Source organism: Antrostomus carolinensis, unplaced genomic scaffold (assembly GCF_000700745.2).
Source record: "Antrostomus carolinensis isolate BGI_N321 unplaced genomic scaffold, ASM70074v2 scaffold4766, whole genome shotgun sequence".
In the NCBI taxonomy this organism is placed as follows: domain Eukaryota; kingdom Metazoa; phylum Chordata; class Aves; order Caprimulgiformes; family Caprimulgidae; genus Antrostomus; species Antrostomus carolinensis.
Genome location: NW_010322373.1, coordinates 1342 through 28728, shown reverse-complemented (window position 1 = coordinate 28728; position 27387 = coordinate 1342). Strand labels below are relative to the sequence as shown.

Sequence of the window (27387 nt, the reverse complement as noted above, 5' to 3'; positions counted from 1 at the left end):
TGTATTTCCAGTCAGGGGAGGTAAAATCAGCTGCCGTGCTTACTCCCTTGTTCTGAAAACAAATGGTATCCAAAGACACAAATTTCAGAGTCTGACCAGCTTTCCCCATTGCTCTGCTGTGTTTGGAGCCCAGTTTGTCCCCGCCCTGTAGTGTCTTGCTGGGCTCGGGGCAGAGGGGTACCCCGCTGTTGGCACTCAACCCCAGCAAGTGCTCTTTGTTGGCCAGAGCCATCCTCAAAGGATGGAAAAAGGCAGTATGAAAACACCGAGCAGCACCTGCAATGCTGAACTTAGAGCTGAGATTTTAGGGTCATTTGTTGACTTAATCATAGAATCACAGACTGGTTGGGGTTGGAAGGGACCTTAAAGCTCATCCAGTTCCAACCCCCCTGCCAGCAGCAGGGACACCTTCCACTAGACCAGGTTGCTCAAAGCCTCATCCAACCTGGCCTTCAACACTTCCAGGGAGGAGCAGCCACAGCTTCTCTGGCCAACCTGTTCCAGTGTCTGACCACCCTCACAGTGAAGAACTTCTTCCTAATATCTCATCTAAACCTCCCCTCCTTCAGCTTAAACCCATTTCCCAGTGTTTTGTTATTAACTGCCCTTATGAAAAGTCCTTCCCCAGCTTTCTTGTAGCCCCTTAATGCTCCAAACATTGTCATTGTATAAGGCAGCATTGCCATAGCAGCAAGCCTATCTCTGGGGGTGGCTGGAGAGTTGGTTACAGGGCTTGTTCTGAGTTTATTGGCCTTATCCCTGGGTCACCCTTCATCCCCTCCCTGGCAGGGCTTGCCTTGTGGCATAGCAACAGCTTTGCATGGCACAGGGAGTGGCTCTCGGCTTGGATTCTGGTCTTCAGAAATGAGCATTCCTGATGCTCCAAGCCTGTGTAACAACAGCATTTCATACGCTGGTACCCAGAGGGTTCTTGTCTTTTATACAGTAAGGTAACGCCCGATACTGGTCCAGCACAAGTGATTTGCCAAAGGGAGTCCAGAGCAGGAGCGAACTCCGCAGCCAGTCATTTAAATTGCTAAAATATGAGCATTGCACTGGAACCTCCCTTGACAGGAGATTACTTAATGACTTCTTCTAATAAAAGTTCAGCGTGACACTTAGTAACAAGCTCATAAAAGATCAAAAAGGCTTTTCCATAGCTTCAGAGGCCATTAGCATCAGCAGGGAGAGCAGGTAGGGTGCTTGCTGTGCGCGTGCACATGTGTTTTGTGCAGTTGGCAGAGAAGCTGGTGGGAGCAGCAGAGCACACCGGTGGGAGTGGCCCAGCACAAAATGGTTCAGTGGCAGGTACTTTCTGAGACTTGAAGTCAGTTAAAGGGTGGTAAACGTAGTGATGGTGAAGTTCTTATTTCTGCAACACCATCAGGAGGCCTTGATCCTGCATATGGGTCACGACTCCAAGAGTTTTGGGAGAGTGTCTTGAAAAGAAGGGGCTGATCTTTGGGGCCAGCCAAAGCAGATAACAGGAGTCAGGTGCATCCCTGACTGAGCGTGGCATTAGAATGAAGCTGGATATTGCTCCTGAAAGGGAGCCTGCATGTTCCATTTGAATTTCTGTGGCATGCCCTCTGCTCTTGCTGAGCATCCCCTCCTCCTCTCCTTCTTTTCCCATGTAAAGCTGCTTTTCCAGCAGCAGATGTACCTGTTAGCAGCCCTGGCAGAGTGGCAGGGGGCAATCGAGACCCCTTGTCCAGTGTCTTCCCAAACAACAAGGGAAATTCTCCCTTGCCCTGAAACCAAATCAAGCAGGATTTGAAACATGCCTTCCCTGGGAGGGAAGCACTGCTATGGTTGATACAAAATCTTGCTGCAGCGGAGCAGCTGGTGCCCAGCAGACATATTTTGGACTTCCTGGAATCCCAGTTTCTGATGGTGAAGCCACGCCATTAGACATGACCCTACTGTTTCTCATGGTCCCCACTGTTTTGTTTAGTCAGCTTTAACTCAGCAAAGTTTGCTAAATGATTTACAGAGCTGCAGAAATGTCCTCTCTGCTGGCAGTCGCTCATTGAAATTCACTTTGAGGAGTGCCAAAGCTGTTTCAGTAAGAGTGATATCTCCTGTTTGAGGAGCATTGTCATGGCAACTCTGCCAGGCGTGCACAAGGAAGAGTAATTTGTATTTATTGGAAAGGTTAGAGCAATTATTGTCCTAAGGAGGAACCTGGCTGTAAAGAGAAGCTGCATGCATATTTGGGTGTGTAGAGAAGCAAGAACTTACAGATTCATAGATTGATAGAATGCTGTGAGCTGGAAGGGATCCACAAGGATCATCGAGTCCAACTCCTGTCCCTGCACAGGACAAGCCCAAGGTTCAGACCATGTGTCTGAGGGCACATGGAGGCCAAATGCTGCTGGCATCTTGTCAGGCTTGGTGCCATGAGCACCTCCCTGGGGAGCCTGTTCCAGTGCTCCACCACCCTCTGCCTCAAGAACCTTTTCCTCATGGCCAACCTCACCCTCCCCTGCCACATCTTCCTGCCATTTCCTCTGCTCCTGGCATTCGTTGGTGGCCAGAGAGAAGAGATCAGCGCCTGCCCCTCCTCTTCCCCTTGGGAGGAAGTTCTGGACAATGATGAGATCTCCTCTCAGTCTCCTCTTCTCCAGGCTGAACAAACCAAGTGACTTCAGCCTCTCCTCACACCCTTCCCCTCTAAACCCTTCCCCAGTTTTGTGTCCCTCCTCTGGACACTCTCCAGGAGCTTTAGATCCTTTTTCTCCTGTGGTGCCCAAACTGCCCCCAGTGCTGGAGGTGAGGCTGCCCCAGTGCAGAGCAGAGCGGGACGATCCCCTCCCTGTTTGAGTTTCCAGTTGCTTCCCTTGGGGAAAACAAATATAAGGACAATCAGGGAGAGGGGTGGGGGTTTTGACCTAGAGGTCCTCTCCCACCCAAACCCTTTCACATTCCTCACCATGCTTGTTTTCCACTTCAGGTTTTCCAGTGGGGATTTCAAATGCAGCCTTGACACCTTCTCAGCTCAGCACACATCTCTTCACTGCAACATGCCACCCCTGTCACCCTGTGAACCGGGGCAAATCATGCCGATGGAGCATGATGAAACATTAGAGCTGAGTTTCTGTCCCCTGCCTGCGTTCCCCACAGACCTGACCAAACAGCCAGGCCTGAGGAGGAAACCCCAGAACAGCAGAATGGAGGGAAATGCCAGATTTTGGCTCTCAACCTTGCTAACTTAGAAATGGGATTTGCAGGGTTTTGTACTCGGCGAGGATGTTGGGCTGGGCTGAGCAATCCTTTGCTTGCAGCATGGGCTGAATTCTTTGGGACTAATGACAGTGTTTAGCTGGCATGGGCAGGGTTGTGCAAAGCCAGGGGAGAAGTTATTTCTGCTCTGTCAGCTTTCCCAGGCGCCTTAAGCAATTACTGCTGGGGGTGATTTTGATCAAATTCACATCAAATGTGTTTTCCCTCCTAGTTGTTGTCACTTGTATTGCATGCTGTGCGTGCTGTCCTTGGAGATCCAGGGACTGATCTAGATGGAGCCTCTCCTGTTTGCTCCTCTGATGATCCTACCTCCAGCATGCACCCCGGGAGCGTTGCGAACTGTGGATCGCTGTCACTAGACGTGCACGGCAATGGGATCAGGAAGGGACAGCAAAGTGCTGTTTTGTCCTTGTGTTACCACATCCAGAGACACAGGAAGGGGGAGACCAGACCTTCAGCTGTCCTGGGACAGCAGAACATTGAAGCATGGTCTCAGGCCCTGTTTTGGGGCAGATCAAGAGAGTGTCATGCATCTTTGCCTAGCTGACCCCTTGCAAAATGTGACATTGGCAGAGAAACGAAGGAGTGCGGTAGCCAGAAGGCAAAATTCCCAGTCAGATCAGAGCAAACATCAAAGAATTTCCCAGAAAAACATTTCTGCTCTGACAAATCCTGCCCAATATGGTCTTCCTAAGAAGCGAGTCAATCCGCATTCAATCTGGCATGTGAAATCATCTTACCTGGCAGTCGTCACTGCTGAAAAGTCTTTTCTGATGCTCAGTGTCTCTCATCTCCCAGCTATTCAAGCAGCAACGGCTCTCAGACCTCCTGTCTCTGCAAACCACCTCCCATGTCTTGTATCTCTGCAAGGCCAAGGAAGAGCAGACTGGATCTTTTTCCGGGATTTTCCTCTGGAGCAGGCCAGCATTATGTATTTGAGCCATATGTTTTCATTTAAACTCAATGCATCCTGAGGCCAGGGGAGCAGTTGGTTTATGCAGCCGTGGAAATGACAACGCAGCCCTGTGGTCTTACAAAGATTGATTCAGCAAGCCTTGGAGAAAGAGGTGGAGGGCAACCAAGAAAATGAGAGCAGCCAGATGAATTTTGACTCCAGAGCTGGGGGAGAGGATAGAGGGACCGGTTCCCCCTCCCTTTGTTTACAGTGCCCAGGCTAACGCGCTTGATCACGGTTTTGGGAGGCACTGGGCTGTGCAGCCCCATGCAGGCTGCTGGACCAGCAAACCAAGCTGCCACATCAGATCAGCTCACATCCACGCTTCCCAAAGCGTGCGTCAGGCTTAGCTTCAGGCAGGTTTTCCTTTGCCCTCCATGTCATGTTTGCAGCACGCTTTGGGCAAAATTTTCATTACATACAGACATTTCATGTCAGCAAGGCTTGGTTCTGCAAAGGACCCTGCGTGGGTGACTCATGGGACATCTTACAAAGACAGGATCTCATCAGCAGGGACAGAAATCCTAATGAACCCTCTCCTCTGTCAGAGACCACTGGGTAACAGCTAAAATCAGTGTGATACAAGGTCATTTACATCATCTTTCCCATTTCTTCACATCTTCTGTCCCTCAGGAAGGTGTGTCCCTGCACTGGCTGACCAGGTGTTGCATTGCCCTCTCGCATGTCCCCCGCCAGGTATGCATCCCCTGCAGTGGGGACAAACGCCTCCACCACAGACCCTGGTGTCTCTCTGCTTGCGAGGTTGTCACCCCCTCACCATCAGGTGCAATTTTGTTGTCAACCAGTGGAAGAAAAGCCTGATCTGCTCCTTTTCCTTCCCAGCAATAAGACAACTTTCCTCCTCAAGTAGTTGACAGAAGTTTGAGCAGTGAAGCTGCTAATTGCACAAAAGCAGTCCCTGGTGCCCTGGTCAGAAGCTGCAGAGACAGACACAGGAGCAGCTGGGTCCCCTTGCATCTCTAACAGCGTGGACAAAGCCTCAAGCCCCTGCAGCCTTCGGGGAGGCTCACCAAGCTGATAGGGACAGCCAGGGAGGTGGAGAGCAAAGCATAGTGAAGGTGGGGATGGGGAGAGAAAGCGTTGCCTTGCTCTTGGTGGTTGGCTCCAGCCATGCCCTGAGGTCTGGTCCAGGCTCCTCACTGTGGCCATGGCCAATCTGCATGGCCCTGGCCACTGTTTCTGCTGGTGCCCAGTCTTGATGAGGATTTGGAGGCTTTTTCCCCCACACCTGGTCCCCTACAGCAGCCCACTTGCCCCTCTGTGAAGGCAAGGATTTTTACGAGTATATTGAGGATTTCCACTGGTGCACCATGACTGTACAGGTATTCAGGTTTGAAATGAATGCAAAGGTCCATGTAGGCTGTCATCAGTCATTCCTGGTGCCATCTGATCCTACAACAGAGAAAAAGGTAGTGGAGATAATAGAGCTGGGAGCCCCAGCTCCTTACACCTCTGCCCAGGGCTGCACCCATCGTCTTGTGTGGATGAGATAAAATACAAAAAAAAAATACTTGTAGAGAAATACTCCTATGTTGGTCTCTGTTCTGCTCCTCTCACCCCGTGCTAGACCGTGGTAGCTCGTCACCGATGTACCTGTCCCTGCACATGCATGAGGTTGCTCACAGAGTGCCTTCCCCCAGTGGCATTTTTCTCTAAGCATTCTCTCTCTTCTTGCCCTGCCTTTGCCACTGTACAAAGCCAGTTTGCTTGCCCATGGACAGGGGACATTCAGCCCTGTCCTGCTAATGCCATGTCCCTGCTGGCATCACTTGCAGGCAGGTAAATGCTCTCTCTTGCCCATTCTAGAGATGTACCCAGACAGGCAGGTGGGCTGCTGTGCTTGTGCCAAGGACACGTCACCTCCTAAGAGCAGCTATTTGCTGTCTGTGACACTGAGCTGGCATTAGCAATGGCCTTGCTCTCCCTGGCACCTGGGATACCACAAATGCCAAAAGCTCACCCAGGCTCAAAGGGAAATGGGAGAAATCTGCAGAGCATAGCTGAATACATGGGAACCTCATCTGGCTAAGAAACCTCTGAGACACAAATATCTGGGGGCTGGGAGAGAATATGCCCATCCTGCTCTTATATCTTCCTACTCCAAGGTGCTTTTGGCAGTTGTCAGAAGAAGAGGTTGTGCAGGGTGGCCATTGAGCCCAACCAGGTATAGCAGTTCTTCCCTTGGTGGACCATCCTTAGAGCATCACCAGCCAAGAGGACTTTTCCATGGGCTGTGGTAGTTAAGGGTTGTGGGGAAATGCTCTGTTAAAAAACCTTTACAGTTCAAATGAAATAGAATGGTTTGAAACAAAAACTGAATCCTGATAGAGAGCACTGGGCTTGGAGCGAGGGGAGACATTTGTATGCCGTGTTCACAAAGATAACCATCCTTGTCAGCAAGAGAAGAGCTGGAGCTGCAATTCTGCAAGATTTGTTTCATTCTTTGATTTCCAGGACATGGAAATGAGATGAAACTCATTCCCTCAGCAATTGCCTTGGCTACGAACTTGGGGAAGAGCAATTTCTGATGCAGAAATGCAGACAGTTTTACGTGCCGTGGATGCCCTCAGCCTTCGTGTTAGAACAGGGCTCTTCAGCTCTGGTGAAATGGACTCCACACGGATGGAAGGAAAACCCCAGCAGCAGCAGCAGTGGTTTGCTGCAGACTTGCCCCGTGGTGTCCCTGGGGCTCCCTGCAGCGGGCAGGGGAGGAAGGCAGGAGGTCAGCCAAGCCTGCGGGTTCAGGTCAAGACACAGCCTGGCTCAGCAGAGGGACCTCTATCCCCATGCACCCAAATCTGTTGGAGAGATGCTCCAGAAATTGCTCTTTCCCGCCTGCGGTGTAACCAAGGGACAAGGCAGGAAAAAAATATTCCTGCTTTTTCAAGGGCTGTGGTTTTGCACACTCATGGGATCTTGAGCATTTGGCTTAAATACCCAGCTCCTGGAGACATGATTATGGCAAAAACAACACTTTCTGCCCCGAATCAAGCTCATTCTGGATCTCTGTGAGGATTTGAGGGACAGCTTGGAAACACTGTCTAGATTGACCCCAGATTCACACGAGGTGAAGGAAATGGGTGGTGGTTTACAGGCTGCTTTAATCTTCTGTTTTACTTCTGGTTTTTCCCTCTGTCTCATTGATTTGGGACTCCTGGTTTGTGGCCCTGCAGTGACTCAGCAGTGGGGGTTTCAGGGTGCTACAGTGTCCTCTCTTCTGCTTACACAAGCACTATCATGCCTTGTGCTGAAAGAGCTGCTGAGCCCCAGGACAGAGAGATTTTAAATGCAAATTTCAGCAGAAACTTGCACTGTTGGGACTTTGGGTCTCACCACACTTCATCCCACTGTGTCCAGCTAGGGGAACCAAGGGGCAGATGTCCCAGCTGCTGTGCTCAGCATTGCAGCCCACATCGTTCCCTGAGCCTTCACAAGCTGTCTGGGCTCTGCCAGCTGCTCCTGGTCTGGGTTGGAAGGGACCTTAAAGCTCATCCAGTTCCAACCCCCCTGCCATCATCAGGGACACCTTCCACTAGACCAGGTTGCTCAAAACCTCATCCAATCTGGCCTTGAACACTTCCAGTTCTGCTTCACTGCTTCATTCACACCATGTGTTTCAATGCAAGAAAATCAGCTTCATACATGTGGTGGTTTTAGCCCAGCCGGCCAAATATCAAAGAGCCACATGCTTACCCTCCCTCAGTGTGACAGAGGAGAGAATCAAAAGGGTAAAAAGTGAGAAAACTCATGGGTTGAGATCAAAACAATTTAATAATTAAAATAAAATAGTAATGATAATAACAGTGATAATAGAATATTCAAAGGAGTGATGCACAGTGCACTTGCTCACCACCCACTGACTGATGCCCACCCCATTTCTGGGTAGTGATTCTGGAGCAGAGACAACCCTGAAACCAGAACGACAGTCCCAGAAGAGTGAGTCCCAGCAATCTGAGAGAATACAAGAGCTTTCCAGCCAACCCTTATTAACGTACTGAACATAACATGATAGGATAAGATATGGAATATCTCATTGGCATAGCCAAATGCCAGTTTGGGTTTTGCTAATTACTATGCTCCCCCCATGTCCCTTGCACCTGCAGACCAGCAAAACATGGGGAACTTGGAAATGTCCTTCATCTTCCAGCAACAGTTGAAAACATTGGTGTGTTATCAACGTTCTTCTATAACAAATCCCACACTGAAACCAAAACACAGCACTGCTCTAGCTACTACAAAGAAAATTAGCTCTGTCCCAGTGAAACCAGGACAGTGCAGCAACAGGTACCTCTGAAAAAGAGGACAGGAGGCAGCAGGCTTGCCAGGCTCAACATGGGATGCAGGAGGAGCACAGGACTGGGTGAGGGCACTGGGAACAGGGGCTGCAGCCCACAGCCTGGGCCGGCAGCCCCACACTAGCTCTGTGCTGTTCACATCATCACCATCCAGCAAACCTCTGCCTGGGAAAGGACTGAGAAGCAGAGACCTTGTCAGAGGGTCCAGCAAGAGCAGGGTGTCATCATTGTATGTCCCAGATTACCGTAGCCAGCAGTCCTTGCTCTAATGCAGGATGAATTGTGCAGTGGCCTGATCCTGCTCCTTCTCCACAGACAAACCCTGATGCTTGGCCACATGCTGTGGAGGGGCTGTGCAGCAGGCGAAAGGCAGTGCCGTGGAGGGCAGGCGTGCTCCAGGAATAGCCTGGGTTATTTTCACATACGTGCAGTTTCTCAAACAGATGTGATCTCAGACACCATTAGGAGGAAATCCTTTTCTCCAGGATTGCAGTCTCATCCCAGGGACAAATTTGCCTCAGCAATTCTTGCTGATTGGAGATTCATCCGGAGAGCAGACTCACCATTTCTTCCTCCCACCCGTTTTCCCAAGGACCTGGTACAGCAGAAACAGCAGCCGCACACGTCTGCCCGATACAGAGCACTTGCTCACACCCTAGAAAGAGCTCTTGGAAAACTGCAGAACACCAGCACTTGCTGGCAGTGGCACTTTAAGCCCTGAGGTCACATTATTCAAGGAAGTTGGTGTTGGATCTAAGCATCAGGAACAGCTTTTTCTTTTTTAATTTATTTTTTTAATTGGCTTTAATTGGTTTCTTTTAGTGAGAGAGAATGATTTTGTGGGGCTTTGAGGAATGCCACATGCTGTAAGTCAGAGCACACCGGTAGGCAGTTTATGTCTTGATTCCTCTGCTGCCTTCAGAATTAATGAAGGCAGCTTTTTTTAATTAACTTTCCTGATAAAGGCTTTTTTCCATAGATGGGGGCAGAATGCAGCGTACATTTTAATGGGAGTTGTCAGGAAAATGACTGATCTTGTTAGTAATGTTTTTGAAATTGTGCCATTCTGTTAATTCTGTCAGGTCCTCTTTAGTAGCTTGGCTGAGAGCGTTTTTGCATCCTTCATTATTTTTCTTTAATACATGTTAATTTCCCCTAACTCATCAATGCAAAGCCAGATCAGCTGCCTGCTTGGTCACCATTTTTCCTATGTACAAACCTACTGCAGCAATAATTATAAACAGACCGAATTATTATAGATATTCATTAAAAAATTACAATTACACTGAGCCGCGCCACGTTGTTACACTTTTCACAGCCATCGCTTGCTCTTGAGTAAATGGTTTCATTATAAGCATGAAGGGCAAACTTAATACACTTCTGACTCATCGCAAACAGCACAAGAAATCATCCTGGCTGTTCCTCCAAGTGCTTTGGCGGGCTTTGCTCTGAATGAGAATAAAATGTCGCCCCGGCTGCCAAATACTTGTCAGCTTAACAGAGGGGTTCTGGGTGGCAGTAAAGGCGCACGGGGAGGGGTGAAAGCCAGAAATTACGGCAGCGTGGCCTGAATTTCACTCCCCTAGAGTGTGGCTTTCTTCCACATTTATGGGTTTTCATTGCTGGGACCTGCCAGATCCTCCTCGATCATATATTAGAGCGGCCTCAGGACTGCTCTGACTTGTGCTGGCTGCCCATGGAGAGTGCAGAGGAGCCAGGGATGGGACAAGAGGTGTTTCTTCGAAGGATGGGACAGAGAGGCTTGGGCAGGGCAGGGAGAGCGACTGGGAAGCTTGTTTAGGCAGGAACATTCATGGGAGGGCAGTGCCATCACACACGGACAAAAAGCAAACCCAGGCAGGAGGTGGGCAGCAAGCAGAGCGCTGCAGACAGTCACCGCATCGCCTCTTTATTTCTTGTTGTTATCACCGTCTTGTTTCTTGTCTGGGACAAGGTCAGAGCCTTGGAGGGAGGGTCTCCCAGGACCAGGAGGGAGGTCTGTCCCAGCAGCAATGCCCCGCATGCATGACGGTGAGCAGGGTGCTCCAGGGAGGAGCAGGGACTGCTGGATTTCTGCTGCCCATCTTGTCTTTGCACTTTAGGAAAGATCACAGCAGTCCCCCGCCGTGCACTGGCTCCTTGTACCCCAGGAGCTTGGTCACCTCCTAGCAAGCAGCTTTCAGATGGATGTTTCTGGGCTACTGAAAAAAACTTATTCCATGCTAATTTTTTCCCCCTGGTCAAGCAATTCGTTCACTCAGTTTTCACTCTGTTGGTTGTCCCAAGGAGCAAATCTCTCTGCTGGTTGCCACAGCCTCCTGTGAGGCTCTCGCCCTTCGTGGTGTATGCTTTTTGGCTGTGCTCTGAGCAGGGGCTCTGCCTTCAGACCTGCCCTGCTGATGCCACAGGGGCAAATTCAGCAACCCTGGGCCATGTGAGAAGAGAGACTCGCTGCCTGACTCTTGAATGAGAAAGAACCAAAGCTTCGGAGCTTGGGGAAGGACGTGTCAGATCTCACTGTCAGTGAAGCTTTCCTTCACCCTGCTCTAACCAGAAAGACTGTCTTTCCCTTATATTCCCTCCACAGAAAAAGTCCTAACTGCAGCATCCTTTTGAGCTTGTACATTGGAGCCTCCAAAGCCCAAACTGAGCTGATGATGATGATGTTGTGCACAGATCTGCTGTGCCTGGTGAGACAAAGCCTCTGCCCTATGCAGGGGCTGGTTCAAGCAGTGCCTTGTGCTTGGCAGGGCTTGGTCCATGCTGGTTCCCAGTGCTGGTGCCCCCGGCAGTCCATGTGGTCCATGTGGGCTGAGAAGGGGCTGTTCTGCACCTGGAGTTTTGGAAAGGTGTGTGTCTTGCTGCTCCCAGGCCAAGGCACTTCTTTGGGAGGCTGGTCCAGGCTGTGTCATGTCCAGCCGTGGCCCCTGGCCATACCGGGGAGGATGGCACCCCTTGAGCTCCTGGTGACCCTGGGGTCCGTGCTCATCCTGAGGCCAGCTGGGCCCATCAACTCCTGCCCTTTGCTTTTGGCTGTGCTGCCTCTCCAGCCTGTACTACTGAACCTGCTGTTTCTGTCCGCAGCCCCTTTCTCCTGTCATTTTCACCCTCCTCCTCCTCCCCCTGCTTCCCCTCCTCCCTTTTCCCCCCTTACTCTTGAATCTCTATTTCTTCTTCTCTGTTCCAGCAAAACGATATCAATCAAGGTGATAGATGATGAGGAGTATGAGAAAAACAAGACCTTCTACCTAGAGATCGGGGAGCCCCGGCTGGTGGAGATGAGTGAGAAGAAAGGTGGGGGACGTGCTCTGGGGCTGAGCCCAGCCTGTGTGTCCCTGTCTGGCTCACTCATGCCTGGCACCTGCAACACCGAGCTCACATTCCCAATGCCTATGGAGAAGGGCAGGAGCCAGGACGCTTCCCGTCCCCCCTGAACTCAGCCTTTCCACCAAGGTCTGACCCTGGATGTCTGGTGGGGATGCTCCTGCCCTTCCCCATATGCCCCAGGGCAGATGTGCAGCCGCTTCCCCCCACCCGACCATCTCCGGCACCCGGGCGGACATGAACTGCATGCGTGTGTGATACCAATCATGTGTTTGCCTTTGTCTTGTGTTCCCACAGGAAATTCATTACCCTTAGAATACTTGACCGTGAGGAGTATGAGAAAGAGTGCAGTTTCTTCCTTGTGCTTGGGGACCCGGTGTGGCTACGACGAGGAATGAAAGGTGTGAGAGTAAAACCAGACCAGCTCTCGAGACGCTGCCGTCCGCTTTCTCTGTGTCTCCCTACTCTCACACTCCTTTCTCCTCGCATTTTGCCTCCCGGCCGTTTTGCCCTCCTTCCTTCGGAGCTTGGCCACTGCACCTTTTTTGCTCTGTTTTCTTTCCTCTTTCATTTCGGGAGGACTCCGTCTTGCTCACAAGGCCCACCCAGGAGCAAGGCACACTCCTGAGAGAGCCCCGGAGCACCCGGGAAGGGAACGATGAGCATCGCCAACCCCCCCTAAAAGACATTTTGCAAGAGTTGCCCTGTCACATCGCAGCTGCACCTTCATTAATCGAGTAGAAAACTCAGTCTTGAGAAGTAAAAAGGCAACGCTGCATCTTTTTTATTGGAAGATAAAATAGCCTTCGCTTGAAACAAAATGCATGGCCAGAGTAGTAATTTGAGCCTTTTTATACCGGCACTAGGATCTGAAAATAGCTGAGAATCATGGCACAAGCAGGTAATACCATAAGATGCAATCAGTCTAGGAGAAATCAAGTTATACTCAAATAAAGTTTCATGGCTCTGCACTGGATAATAGCTTCTCATAGGAATAATAAAAATTATTTCCTCTTTCATCACATCTCTAAACCAACTAACTGCAAACCTTCCCAAAAACAGAGTTCACTTGTTTTTCTGTGTATCGTTTTCTGCTAGGAAATTAAGGGAAAATTAATGGCAACAGCTAATTCTGCATGCTATTGGTGGTGGAGCAAGAAGCAGTTTTCGAGTTACTTAAGATAATTAGTTGCCCTACAACAGACCCTTATTAAAGCCTTTGTGAAAAATTGGCAGCAGCATTTAGTCTGACTGCCTTGGAGCTGCTCTCTAATTTCTGGGACATAAGCTCTCCCTTCAGCAGGCATGAGGGTGTAATATATTATTTGTTCAGGACAGAGAGGGCCCCCAGCAGCCCCCACTCTGAGTGGGGACGTGCTGCTGTATTTCACGCTACAAACACATCCGGCAGCGATGCCACGTTCCCCTTCAGCGCAGATGCTGTCTAGGTCAGCTGCATCATCCCCTCCAGCAGATCTCCTGCTGGTTTATGTGCCTAGCAAGCAGAAGCAGGGCTAAAAAATCAGAGACACTGGCATGGCCCAAGCTCTGCAGGTGGGATTTGTATCATTAAATGGTGCTGATGGCATCTATGGAGCGCAGCTAGTGTTGCCAGGATAAGGTGACACACGGACAACTTAACTCGGTGGCTCTGGCTTTGCCCAGCTTCACAGAGACCAGCCTGGGCTCAGGCTTGTGAGTCTGGCAAGAGCAGACAAGCTTTCCAGGCCCCAGGTTTGAGAATCGTGGTACCAACTCACCAGATCCCAGATTAAATTTTTAATTAAAAATAAATAAAAGAAAAAGAATAAAGGAAAGAAAGTTCCTCATCTCCCTGGTGACAAAGATAACTGAGGAAACCTGAGGGAAACTCAGCTTTGCAAACTCACTAGCTGGAAGGCAAGTCAAAGATTTTAAAGGAGGCTATTTGCTGCTTTAGCCATGCCATGATTTTTTTCTTTTCGCTCTGTTTTTGTGCTTGAGGCAGCAAGGTGAGGTGAGCTGTGTGCTCAACACCCTGCAGACAAGAGCATCTCTGAAATGTCACCCTGGGGTCATGTAGCCGTGATGGGGTCTGTACCTCAGGGACCAGAGACCCACCGGGAGAGGCTTTTTCTTTTGTTTTGGAGACCTAAAATGTTGAGTGACAAGATCCTTGAGCCGAGCCTTGCCAAAGACTTTTCTTCTCTCATTGTGCCCACCAGAAGCACAGCTGCCTGCCAGAGCTGTTGCTCCTCGTTAGGCAGCTGGAGGAGGTCAAAGCCGGTAGCCGCTGCACATGGGACATCTCGTGTCCTCCCCCGGGGCAGAACTGCCTCCGAGACCAATGGAAGATCTTGCACATACAATTCAAAGGGGAAAAATGAATTTTTTGGAGTGTGACTTTTAATCCCATATCCACCTCATGTTTGCAATAGTTTTTATTTTAAAGCCACACTCCCATGAAACGTTTCTGTTCCTTTATTTTTAGTGCTTTTATCTCTAACACTAATGGTATCCCGCAGCTTTACAGATCTGAAATCTCTGCCCTGGGATCTGGAGTCTTTCTGTGGATATCCCTTTTGATTTCATTATTCATTTACTTTTCTTCTTCTGTGTTTGTCTCTGTCTGTCTCCTTCACAGCCCTGTTGTTGAATGAGCTTGGTAAGCGCGCATTCGTTTTTCTTTTCCATTTTTCCAATTTGTCTGCATATTTTCAGAAGGCAATTGATTTTGTTCGATGTTTTCCTTTGCTCACAACATTCTCTTTTAGGGTGTTCAGCACTATTTAAGTAAGATCAGGTATCTAATGCCACATTTCTCCTTGGAGTAGAGCCCCAAAGTCACTAACTAAGGAGCAGTGACCCGCTGTGGTGAGGAGCATTTTTTGGGAGTGTGTTGTTACAGCCATAGCAAACCTGCCGACACTCCACGTTATAAACCTGCTCCGTGCAAATTAACCCATCACCTCCTACATGGGCACGGCAGGAACAGGATTGCCTGGCAACTTAGGGATCATAGAATCAGTTTGGTTGGAAAAGACCTTTAAGATCATCCAGTCCAACCATAAACCCAACCCTACCAATTCCTCCTCTAAACCATGTCCCTGAGCACCTCGTCTGCCCATCTTTTAAATACCACCAGGGAAGGTGACTCCACCACCTCCCTGGGCAGCCTGTTCCAATGCTTGACAACCCTTTTGGTAAAGAAATTTTTCCTCATATCCAATCTAAACCTCCCCTGGAGCAACTTGAGGCCATTTCCTCTTGTTCTATAGCTTGTTACTTGGGAGAAGAGACTGGCTGGACAGGAAAGTTGGCCAATCCTTTTTGAAGAGATGGTGCAAACTTTGCCTCCAGTCTTGGGGGGGATTTAGAGCCCACCCTGCCTCTGAATTTCCTCGCTGCCATCCCTAGGGAGGGCAGCCAGGGAGGGAAGCAAAGCTGCCCTCTTTCCCCGAAGCACCCACAGCCCCAGGGCAGGCTCACACTGGTTTCACTGCTCTGCAGCATATATTAGATACTGGGGGTGGGGGGTAGCTCTTCAATGTTGTTTGAAGAGCCTGTGTTCAGGGCTTCCCACACTACCCTTGGGGTGCACATCAGGGAGCAGCCCCCCATGTCCATACTTCCCAGCTGTGGGGCAGGGAAAGACCACCACGTCCCTGCAGGCTGCAGGGTGCCCATGTTGCTGTGGAGATACTAATCTTTCTCTCTCTCTCTCTCTTTCTTTTTCTCATTTTTGGTTTCATCTAGGTGGCTTCACCATCACAGGTATGGATTTCTACTCTCCCCTCACCCCCACCCTTCCCTCCTTTTAATGGCCATATGCTCACCCCGCTCTTTCCTCTTGGTTTCCTCTTTGCTTTTATTCTTTCCTGGAGGGAAAGTCTGGAAGGGTAAGAAGGCAACGTGCTGCCCCATCTGGTCACGCTAACACCGTGTCCTCTCACAGAGTGCTCTGCCTGCCACACACCCCTAACCCCCACCTCGGGGAGAGTGAGCCGTCACCCCTGAAGTGACAGCCAGCCCCCCTCCATCTCTTGTAGCAAGGGGAGCATCTCCACTTGGTCTAGCCTTCCCCTCCCTGCTGCCCACATGGGAGGAACGCACGGGACTCCGCATGGCACAGTGTGCCCGTCCTCACTCCCAGGCAGCAGCCGGGGTGCCCAAGCGCTGCGGGAGGTGCTGGAACCCATGGGTGCTTCAGGCACACAGCCCCCACCCATCCCACCAGCAGCAGGGCTTGCTTATCCATCGTGAGCCAGCCAAGTGTTCATCATTAGGGCGAGTGCTGCAGGGGGAGAAGGTCCCAGGTTCTGCACATTGCACTCCCCAGCCCCTGAGGAGCCCTGGAAACAATAATTCAGAGTAACGAGGCTCTGGCCACGAGGGAAATCCCTCTGACCATCATGAGAAGGGTTTTCCTGCAGCATGGTGCCACTTCTGTGGACGAGGGGCAGCCAGCAAGGGAGTGACACTAACCCCATGTGAAGTAGGAGTAGAGTTTACTAACCGCACGGCGGTGGTTTGCATGGGAGGTGCAGTCCTTCCTCCTGATCTCCTGCTGATCGCTTTGATAGGCAAACCTGTCTTCAGGAAGGTCCAGGCTAGAGATCATCCTCTTCCTTGCACCGTGGTCACCATCCAAGGTACCCGCAGCGTGACACCTGAGGGCCATGGTGGTCTAACATTGGGGGGTTTGCCTACTGACAGTTTAACTCCTGTCTCCAGTAAATCCATCCCTTTTTAGCCCTGATGTTCTTCTGCTCGTCCCTGGGGTGGACTGGAGGGGACCTCAGTGGGGGTTTGCACAGGGACAGTGACAGAAGCCATGCTGCCTGGTGTCCCCATGCCCCAGAGGTTGCACAAATGCCAGTGGAGGTGCAGAACTGCTCCACTGCTCTTGTAGTCTCTCCGTTGCTTCCTCCCTTGGGGTCTGGGGCCAAGCCATGCCCTGTGGATGACTCCTCACACCTGTATGACCCAGCATGATTTCCTCCAGCCCCACCATCGCAGCAGGAGTTTCATGCTTTCCAGCTGCCAGCCCCCTCCCCAAGGTAAAGCCCTGCTCAGAAGGAGGCAGAGCAAAGATTTCACACCTATCTCAGCCCTGGGGTTGCTGGCACCTCTCTCTAGTCATAACAGGCTGATGGAAATGTCCTGACCATGCCCTGATGCAGACCTGGAGAAATGGGAAGCAGCCTTAGTGATGATCTGTGCCCTCCCAGCATCCCTGTGGATGGTGATAAGCTATTCCCCAGCCCTGAGGAGGAACTGGACTCCTTCTGAGGTTGGACGAGTTGCACACCTCTTGCTAGCATTTCCCAGCAAACCTACCTTGTCTCTTGCTCCATGTCCTCCTCCTTCTCAGCTGCTCTGTCACTCACACTCCCAGCCAGAGGCTTCCTGAGCTCCCCCTCTGACAGGAAGCCAGCTCCATAGAGTGACCAGCCAGGCCTGGCTCACTGACAGGCTCTTTGCTTTGCAGAGGAGAATGAAGAAAAGCAGCCACTGACCAGCAAGGAGGAGGCAGTTTAGAGCGTCGAATCGCGGAGATGGGGCGCCCAGTCCTGGGGGAGCACACCAAGCTTGAAATCATCATTGAGGAATCCTATGAGTTCAAGGTGCTGTCCACATCCCCTGTCCCTGTTCTTTTTCCCCTCCAGCTGGGGACCCTTCTTTTGGGTTTGCACAGCATTGGCAGGCACATGTTAATGGCATCACAGCAAAGCAAGGCAGCTCCTGGCATCACAAGGTCTCAGAGCAAGACCAAGGGACACTTTGAAAGGTAGCTGAGCCACGGCATGATGAAAGGGTGAGGTCACTCCAGTGAGATGGCAGTGGGTTCAAATACACTCTGCATCCTCACTCTGTCCATTAGCCCACAGCCACAGTCCTTGGGGGATGATCCCAAACTTTGTCCCACTCACAGACTCTTTGTGGTTATTATTATACAAGCCCATCAATGTGATGAGCCTCAGAGCTGACCGAGCTCCAGAATGCTGCAGGTTGCTTTGAAATATAACCTCATCCTCCCAGTGATGTGCTACACCCAAGTCCTACTTACGGGTGGTCTTGAGTGAGCCCCGAGCCTGGGGCTCCCAGCGCAAAGGGCTGATCCCCTATATACAAGTGATGGTTGTGAAGCTGAGCTGCTGTGAATGCGTGTGCCAGACCAAGAGCTGAGAACTGGCTGTTTCATTATCTTTTCCATTTTCCTGTAGTATCAAAAATAACAGACCACCCTTACCGTGTTGCAGCAGTGGCTGCCCCCCTCCCACGGCTCTGCTGCCTGCTGTCACATGTGCCTGAGACATCACAGCCCTCAGGCTGCCTGCCCAGGAGCATCTCCTGCCCACTGCTACCGCAGCACCTTCCCTGCCAGCACTGAGCTCCAGCTCCTGGGCAGCACAGAGAGGTAGAGCCCAGCTCTGCATATGAGCCTTGACCAAGTCCCAGTTAGTGCTTTGAAGCAGACCAGTAAAAATTCCCAAGGTGTTGGGAACAACAGGAGCTGTGGCTCTTTTAGCACTATTTGCTGTTAAATCTCCACCGAGGTGGATCAAACTCCTGTCATGAGCAGGTTTCAAAAGGTCTTTTTTGAGTGGCAGTGAGGGGAATTGCAAGTACTTACATTTGCTTTCACTGCTGGGGCTCTTGACCTGAGCTTAAAATCTACTAAGCTTTTCCATAAGTGCATGGCTGTAAGCAGCAGCACCAGTGGGTTTTAGCCCAGCATCTCCAGCCTGATAGCTCCTAATTCTCTCCTCTGCATCTCCATCCACAGAATACAGTGGACAAGCTCATTAAGAAGACAAACCTGGCCCTGGTGGTTGGCACAAACAGCTGGAGAGAGCAGTTTATTGAGGCTATTACTGTCAGCGCGGGTGAGTTTGGACCACAGCTCCAGGTGAATTATGATCAACCTCGCTCGTGTCTCAGCTTGGTTATATCAGTAATACAGACCATAGCGGAGCAGCAGGAGGCAAAACAGGTGGCAGAGTTATTTACAGCATCTGCATAAATAAGACAGCTGATTAAACCCTTTTGTGAGATCACCTTGTCTGGTGTGTAGAAAACCTCCTGCATTAAGTGTGTCTGTAGCACCCAGCAGAGAAACACCCTGGCTGTTACCAGATGGCAGAGGAGAAAAGTCATTTTCAGTGAGAGAGATTTGAGAGGTGAACGCAGTGTTTAGATTCAGCGTGGTATAAATGATGCTGGTGAGTATAAATGAGTGCTCCCCATCCCTGCTGCTCCCTGTACTGCTGCGGTGAGGACAACACGGTAGCTGGGGTGCCAAGTCCTGAAGACAGCCACCGTGTCCTCCTCTTTGTGGGCCAAAATCTGCCCTTGACCCTCTGCTTTCAGGACTTCCTGCTGCTCCAGTCAGCTGTGGCTGGAGGCTAGGGCTCAGCAGCACGTGATATCTGTGGTCGTATCAGCTCATGTCTTTCCTCTTGTGGAGAATTACCTTTCCCTCAGAAATGCCCCGTTGTACCATTCTTACAGGCGCCAGTGCCACATTTACCAGTATGCCCAGTACAGGCTATATTAACATCTGCGGAAGATGAAAGAAAGAAGGTCTCCTCCAGATGTAACCAGTATGCCCAGTACAGGCTATATTAACATTCCCACATCTGCAGAAGATGAAAGAAAGAAGGTCTCTTCCAGATGTGGTTTTAACAGCTGGAGACACTATAACTCACTAGCTGGATGTTACAATCTCACAGCCCAGCCTGGGCTGCATGTGTGCCTGTATTAGGGCAAAATCAGCCAGCTTAAATGAAATCACGGGGGAAGGCAATTTGAGCTCATCTCCCTAATTGTGCATTGAAATGCACGAGGGATCACTCACACTCACACGTCCTACCTCGAGCTCTGCTGTACAGGGTGAGCTCTGCCCAGCACAAAGTAATGAAAAGTGATGGCTGTACCATTTACCCTCTGCCTCTGAAAATGAGGACAGGACATTGTGCAGTAGCTAGCTCCTCAAATTGTGATCCCTCTTCTTGTAGTTATTCTTAGAGCCTCCAGCCAAGAGCTTCCCATTATTTTGGATACAGCATGAACACATCATGCAAGACAATCCTCGCTGCAGGTTTTGTAGGTAATACGGCTAAAATAATCTATGCCAGAATCAATTATTTAATTGCATCCTGTATTAAAGCAAAAATAATTGCTGGTACTCGCATCCCACCTCTGTGACATGTGTAAAGACTGCAGTTACGTGAAAGCCCCATTGCCACCAGGTCTTGAATATACAGCCACCATCAGTGCCAACAGGACGATTAACAAGCATCTAATAAATGTGGCATATTTGCAGCTTATTTTCAGCGGACATGAGGTGCCCCTTGCCATTGGGGAACAGTAGTTTGTCTCTGAGCTCTGGACCTACATTTTTGCCAGGATTTAGCTCCTCAGGCTTTGTGCCGAGCAAGTTAAAATGCCTCAAACGCTGGAGTTTGGGTTTGAGTTTTTCCCCGCAGCCCACCATGGAGAGCAGATGAAAATCACACATTCCCCCTTCAACATGTAACCACCCAGCTGAAAAAAGAAATGTTAAAAACCCATTTCCCACCCGATGAGCAACTGGTGGTGATGTTGGCAGGGAGGCTGAGCAATAGAGCAGCAGGAGGTCAGGTCTGTGGAAGGCCAGTGCAGAGGCAGGCAAGACTGTGCCACACCGTGCCATGCCAGCCCGTGCTGTCCATGGGGCTGAGCTCCAGCCCCTCACCCATAGCTGCCTTCAGTGTGCACACAACAGCCCATGAAGTTTCCTCCACAGCAAAAAACATCCTGGGGTCTCTAAGCCTGTTCCTGAATGTACCTCTGGGTCACCATCCAACCTCATTCTGCGTTTCAAGTCACCTTCACAGGATCTGGCCAGCTCTTCAGAAAAGAGACGTCATTGCTGCTTAACAAAATGATAGACAGGTCTGGTTGATCGTTATGACAGTGACACTCATGTTCATTTTTCAGTCTGTTTTATCATCTCCATAAAGATTTAGATCCATGACAGTCCTGCTGCCGTGCTGCTTGAGAGAGGATTAAAATACCTGCTGCAAAATCACAACGTGAGCACAGCAGAGTGTATCCTACCAGTATCAGCCTTTGTGCAATGAGCTAAAAACAAACAGGCTAGCAGAGGCTTCCTGGGCTGAAAAACTGTTCCTTATCTCCACGACAGTGCACAGGAACAGGGTATTTATATCTGCCAAAATAATAACACCACGCCACTGATTAGCTACTGTTTCTTGCCATAGTGAGTTTGAAGCTCGAAAGCCAAACACCATATAATTTTCCATCAAGTTATTGTAGAGACATCAGGTTTCCCACTGCCTCTATCTTATATGTTGGTCTTGATCTACAAACATGCTTTAAAGACACACGGTGTGCACAAAGTTGCACTCAAACAGGGTGCTGAGTAGGACTTTTCCCTGGTTGGTCATGGCTTTATTTAGCCAAATATTGGAAACCTCCAAAGATGATGTCCATCAGCCAGGGTATGTGTCCCAGGGCTGCACCACTCTCCTGGAGGAGACACTTCTCCTGATGTTACCATCCAAGCTGCAGTTGGTGGCCGTTGCCCTCTGTTGTATCATTTGTCAGTGCAGAAGGGACTTTCACTCCATCCTCTCTGTATCTGCTCTCCAAGTCACTGTAGGCTGTTGCTTGGTTCCCTCCAACCTCCCCTCCTCCTGATTCACTGAGCCAGCTCCTTCCACCTCTCCCCATAGGCAACATCTTCCAGGCTCCAGTCATCTTGGTGGCCCCACTGAATCCCCTCCAGTTTCACCCTGCCTTGCTCTCACTGGCTCCATCACTACCTGGATGAGAGCCCCAAGGATGCCAGCAGAGCGCAAGCTTTACTGGAGCTGGGAAAAGCCAAGAGCAGGTTGGCTCCCTTACAGCTTACCAAATCTCTTGAGGGTGATCACAATTTGGGTGATCACAATTTCGGTGATCCCTGGGCCTTTTCTTTTTCTTGCTCCCGTGTGCTGCATGCTCTCTGTGGGACACAGGGAATAGCCAGGAGGGAAATCTTCAGTGTATGGGGTTTGGCTTCCACTTGCCCAGGAAGGATGTCACGTCTTGATCCTCCAATTGGCTTTTCATCACCACCTTTTTGATGAGGCAGAAGCGATTATTGTTATGAGCAGCAGCAGAGGAAGCAGCTCACCAGCAGCTTCTCCCAGTAACTCTGTTGTCATGGTGCAGAGCCACTGTTTGAACATGGGGTTAATTGACACCCATGTGTTTGTACACAGCGTACAGCAAGGCCATTGTATTCTCCCTGTGGGAGGCTTTATACATTTTGATATTCAATCAAACATCTACATTGTGGAGGATGATGTGAAAGGAGGGATGTTCACCTTGGCCAGCAGTGGGGCAGATAAAAACAGCACCATCTCATTCAAAAGCTTATGCCAGCCTGAACAGCACTGTGGCTGCCAGGAGAAGCAGCTTTTCCCAGGCATGGAGCCATCATCCCCTTAAACCCAGTGTCTGGTGGGGTAGGATATTGTCCCCTCACCTGCTGCAGTGGAGCCGAGCAGAGGCTCAGGTTCACTGCGTGTTCTCAGCTGCTCTGGGACTTGGCCTCTTTTTTCCACCATCCTGAGCTGTCTTCCCAGGAAGGAGAGACAGGCTCACTCATGCCATGAGACAGGGATGGACTGCACATTGTGTCCTGCCCTTGGTAAGGAACTTCTGCTAGCAGCTGTGCAGGGAGATCTGGTGGTCCACAACTTTGGAGGGAAAAAAAAAGCATCAAAGACAATGACAAATCACCAGTCTGAGTGCAAGGGATGTCTTTAACACAATAGCCTTGGAATCCCTGATGTCAATGACTTAGACCTACTGGAGCGAGTCCAGAGGAGGCCAAGAGGATGATCCGAGGGCTGGAGCACCTCTACTGTGAGGACAGGCTGAGAGAGTTGGGGCTGTTCAGCCTGGAGAAGAGAAGGCTCCAGGGAGACCTTCTAGTGGCCTCCCAGTACCTGAAGGGGCTCCAGGAAGGCTGGGGAGGGACTTTGGCCAAGGGCAGGGAGTGACAGAACGAGGGGTGATGGCTTTAAACTGGGAGAGGGGAGATGGAGATGAGATGTGAGGAAGAAATTCTTTGGTGTGAGGGTGGTGAGACACTGACCCAGGTTGCCCAGAGAAGCTGTGGCTGCTCCTCCCTGGAAGTGTTCAAGGTCAGGTTGGATGAGGCTTTGAGCAACCTGGTCTAGTGGAAGGTGTCCCTGCTGCTGGCAGGGGGGTTGGAACTGGATGAGCTTTAAGGTCCCTTCCAACCCAAACCATTCCATAGTTCTATGACTTAGAAATGTATCTTTGTTCCTTGAGGTTGGAAGGAAGTCTCCTGCTGATTTCATTGGGAAAGCATCACCTCCCCTTCATGCCTGGGGGTGGTTCACTCAGGAGCTGGAGGAGTTTTTGACTGTGCCACCACTCCAGTGTTGTGCACTGTGCCAGGCTGGGGGAGCTCCACGTTCACCACGCAGCTGGCCCAGAGGACAGACTGGCTGGTGGGCTTGTGAGCTGCCTCATCACAGCTGCCAGAGTCAGGCAGGAGGTCACCAGCCCCAAGGAGCTCACTGGATGGATCCCAGTTTGCAGAAAGGTGAAGTACCCGAGCTAGCAGCTCAGCAGCCACCAAAACCAGCTGTCTTTCCAGACACCTGGAAGCAACCACAGTCACCTGTGGAAAAAGGGCTTAAAAAGAGCTTCCTTAGGAGAGTCTCCATGAAGCAGGTGTTGCTCTTGGTGGGTTCACTCACCCTGATTGGCTTCAGCCAGCGTGAGCCTAGTTGTTTCCCAAGTCTTCTGGGGAAAGGGCTCCTGAGCAGGGGCTGAGTCCCAGAAAGCATCTGTTGGTTAAACCCAGGCAGAGGTGCTGGCGTGAGGCTCTGCATTTTCTGAAGTGCAGGTTGTTTTTAGAGACTGATGCCTTTGGGGAGTCTTTCTGTGCTGTGGGAAAAGCCATCAAGCCAGGAAGGGTTGTCAAGCCTCTCTGATGATTGCCCAGAAAACGAGATGTTTGGAAGTCAAGGCCTTCTAGGGCCCAAATGATGTGAGACAACATATGAGGGGCTGCAGTATGCACAGGAGCTTTGCCCAACCTCCCGCGGGATGGGTGAGTCTAATCAGGCACTGGTGGTTTTCTCCAGGGGAAGACGACGATGACGATGAATGCGGGGAGGAGAAGCTGCCCTCTTGCTTCGACTATGTGATGCACTTTCTGACAGTCTTCTGGAAGGTCCTTTTTGCCTTCGTGCCCCCAACAGACTACTGGAATGGCTGGGCTTGCTTCGTTGTCTCCATCCTCATGATCGGCCTCCTGACAGCTTTCATTGGCGACCTGGCCTCCCACTTTGGCTGCACCATTGGCTTGAAGGACTCGGTCACTGCGGTCGTGTTTGTCGCGCTGGGGACATCAGTGCCAGGTAAGGACAACAACAGGGTTTGTTGTAAAGGTCCATTTCTGCCCAGTCTGGGTTTGGGTTTGGGCTGGGAAAGCTGGGCACAACAAGGTCCCCAGCTGTGCTCTGCAAGATCCTCAAGGACAGATTTGAGGTCTGCTTGAAAGTTGTTTTGCAGTCTCAGATGGGCCAGGAGGATCAAACCAGAATGTGGATTCAGTCCCTTGGGAATTATTTCAAGAACTTTCCCCTTGCAAGGACTGTGAAGTGCCTATTTCTGCAGACAGCCTCCACGGCATCCACTCTGAGAGCAGGAAATTGGTCTTTGATAAAAATGCTGCCTGCGTTGGCAGTCCTGCGTTCTCCTTCTGAGCCTCTGCTCCTTTAACCTTACCTCCTAGGTAAGTTAGGTGCTAGTCTGTGCTCAAGGTGCTCTGCCCAGTGCAGACACCTTTCTGTGAGACTAGGTTCAGCTTTGGTTCAGGTGGATCAAGGTGAGGTCACTGAGCTTGGGGAGATGCTCAAAATGCAACTTGTGAAGCCCTTGGAAGTTGGCCCCACAAATGTTTGGAGATGTGTCGCTGATCAAGTGGTGACCCAGCCTCAGAAGACAGCAGAGACTGAGGACTGACCAGGGAGAGGAAAAAAAAACACGTGTTTCCATACCTACATCCCACTTTGTCCTCCCAGTGCACATTGACTTGCTACAACCCAGCCTCCTTTTCTGCTGGCTCAGCAAAGGACCCCTCATAGGGATGAACCAGTGCACTGGAGAGGATGGTCCCAATGACACAGTTGCTCTGGGAATTCCCATGTCAGCTTGTGTGAGAGAGCCTGTGCCTTTCACTCACCTTCATCCATGGGCTGTGCTGGCCAGGCATGGCCTGTTCCCAGTCAAGGGCCTCTAACCCCCCGTGTCGGTCACACCTTCCCTCGCCACCCCCAGACTTCCAGTGATCAACATTTGGGTGCTTGAAGACCTTGAAATTGTCCTAATGCTATCAGAGCCCAAAAAGGAAGAAGAAGAACAGATTTGGGCGAGGAACAGAAGAAAGAGCATTTTTTAGACCTCTGGCACTTTTAGACATGAGGTTTGTAGAGCTATCTCACACCCTTGACAGCAAAAATCTTCCCTCCTGCTTTTGTCAACAAAGTTCTTTTTAGGATACGTTGGGCTACTCTTGTTTGAACTATCAGATGCTCCCAGACCATGTCATGTTAGCTGGGTGCTAGCTGGGCTCCTCCACGCCAGGGAGGCGCAGGGTGCTTTCCAGGAGGTGAGCAGGCATCAGATGAACGTGCCGTGAAATCGAGACTGACAAGGACCTTCCCTGCATTTTCGTTTTCCAAGCTGCACTCTGCTGCCTGTACCCAAGGTGAGTTGGGAGTGCAGATGCGTTAAGGATTCATCTTCTCATCTTTAGCTGAGAGTGCTCACCTCTGGACAAAACCCAGATGCTAACCCCTGCTCCTGCTCACCACCCTCCTTGCAGATCCAAAGTGGGTTTGGATGTAAAATCAGCACTTGCCTATGGTGCAGTGTCCTGCTGGGCTACTCAACACAAGATCTGCCATGTGAAAGGCTAGTTGAGTTTTATCACAGCTCTTTTGCTAATGATATTAAAGCTGGTGGAGCACCTGGGCAAGCCTGCATGGTTTTTCTCCCTAAGGGGTTTACCAAAGTGTCAGGGTCTGCACAAGGCACTGGACTTTAGTGAAGCAAAAGGTTTTGGAGAGACATCATTAGAGCAAACACAAAAACACAAATACAAAGCTTCAGGGGGACCTGAGGGATAGATACAAACCGCTGTGGTTCCCACAATGCTTTCCCAAACTTTTTAGTTCTTTTGGAAGTCAACAAATTGGTGGGTGTGGGAGAAGGGACCAACACAGTGTAGTACTGAGAAGTGTTGTCTCTTGCCTGGAGAAAACACTTGTTACAGCGATCGTCCTTCCAGCCGTGTCGGTTGAGTGTTGCAGGTGATACAGGTGTTTTCTCTTGTCTCTTGCGCTGTGGGGCATCTGGGGCCATACTGGGGGAAGCCCCATATTTCTGGACATTGAGATATCCCTCCTGGGCATTTCTGGACCCCAATTGTCACTCTGGCTCTGGCCAAGATGTGCCCTTCCTTGGGAGTGACCAGAGATGGGGCTGTACCCTGTCCCCTTACCCACTATCTTCATTCCACAAGTGATGCCGTTGACACTTGTCCCCAGGCTGCCTGCTGCTGTCCCTCCTTACCTGGCAGTCTCCTGAGGGTTTCTCTCCACCTTCCCTTTGCAGACACATTTGCCAGCAAAGTAGCAGCGACGCAGGATCAGTACGCGGATGCCTCCATCGGAAACGTCACCGGAAGCAATGCCGTGAACGTTTTCCTGGGCATCGGGGTGGCCTGGTCCATCGCGGCCATCTACCACGCGGCGCATGGACAAGCCTTCCAAGTCTCGCCCGGCACCCTGGCCTTCTCCGTCACCCTCTTCACCATTTTTGCTTTTATCAGTGTGGGTGTGCTGCTCTACCGGCGGAGACCCGAGATTGGAGGTGAGCTAGGCGGGCCGCGGACTTCCAAGCTGCTCACATCTTCACTCTTTATCCTCCTCTGGCTCTTGTACATATTCTTCTCATCTCTGGAAGCCTACTGCCACATAAAGGGCTTCTAAAGGAACAATCAGAGATAGTAAATATATATATATATCTATATGTATCTATATAGAGTGATATATAGGTATAGATATAGATATAACGCTGTGTATAATGAACAGAGAAAGAATAAAAGAGATTTGCCATGTTCACACACCTGCTGATGGAAAGCGGCTTTGGAGCATCCTTTGAACTAGGCAGGACCCCAAAGCCAGCAGGACCCCTCCCTGGGCAGCGGCCCCAGCCGGGAGCCCGGCAGCAGGGCCCTCTCTGCAACTCTACCAACAAGAGATATAGATATAACGCTGTGTATAATGAACAGAGAAAGAATAAAAGAGATTTGCCATGTTCACACACCTGCTGATGGAAAGCGGCTTTGGAGCATCCTTTGAACTAGGCAGGACCCCAAAGCCAGCAGGACCCCTCCCTGGGCAGCGGCCCCAGCCGGGAGCCCGGCAGCAGGGCCCTCTCTGCAACTCTACCAACAAGAGCAGCTGA

At 50.6% G+C, this 27387-nt stretch overlaps 1 protein-coding gene across 1 annotated transcript; it reads left to right on the top strand.

Moving 5' to 3' along the window:
* Nucleotides 1-11701: 11701 nt before the first annotated feature.
* Nucleotides 11702-27045, top strand: LOC104526669 (sodium/calcium exchanger 1-like; the record flags this gene model as incomplete). The annotated part of the gene is given in 10 exon segments (XM_029085499.1): nucleotides 11702-11808; nucleotides 14462-14482; nucleotides 15574-15591; nucleotides 15702-15716; nucleotides 16401-16469; nucleotides 17309-17355; nucleotides 17358-17444; nucleotides 18608-18707; nucleotides 23997-24272; nucleotides 26533-27045. Coding segments are annotated over 10 exon segments (1117 nt in total), but the record flags the coding sequence as incomplete, so codon positions are not given.
* Between the last annotated feature and the right edge of the window lie 342 nt (nucleotides 27046-27387).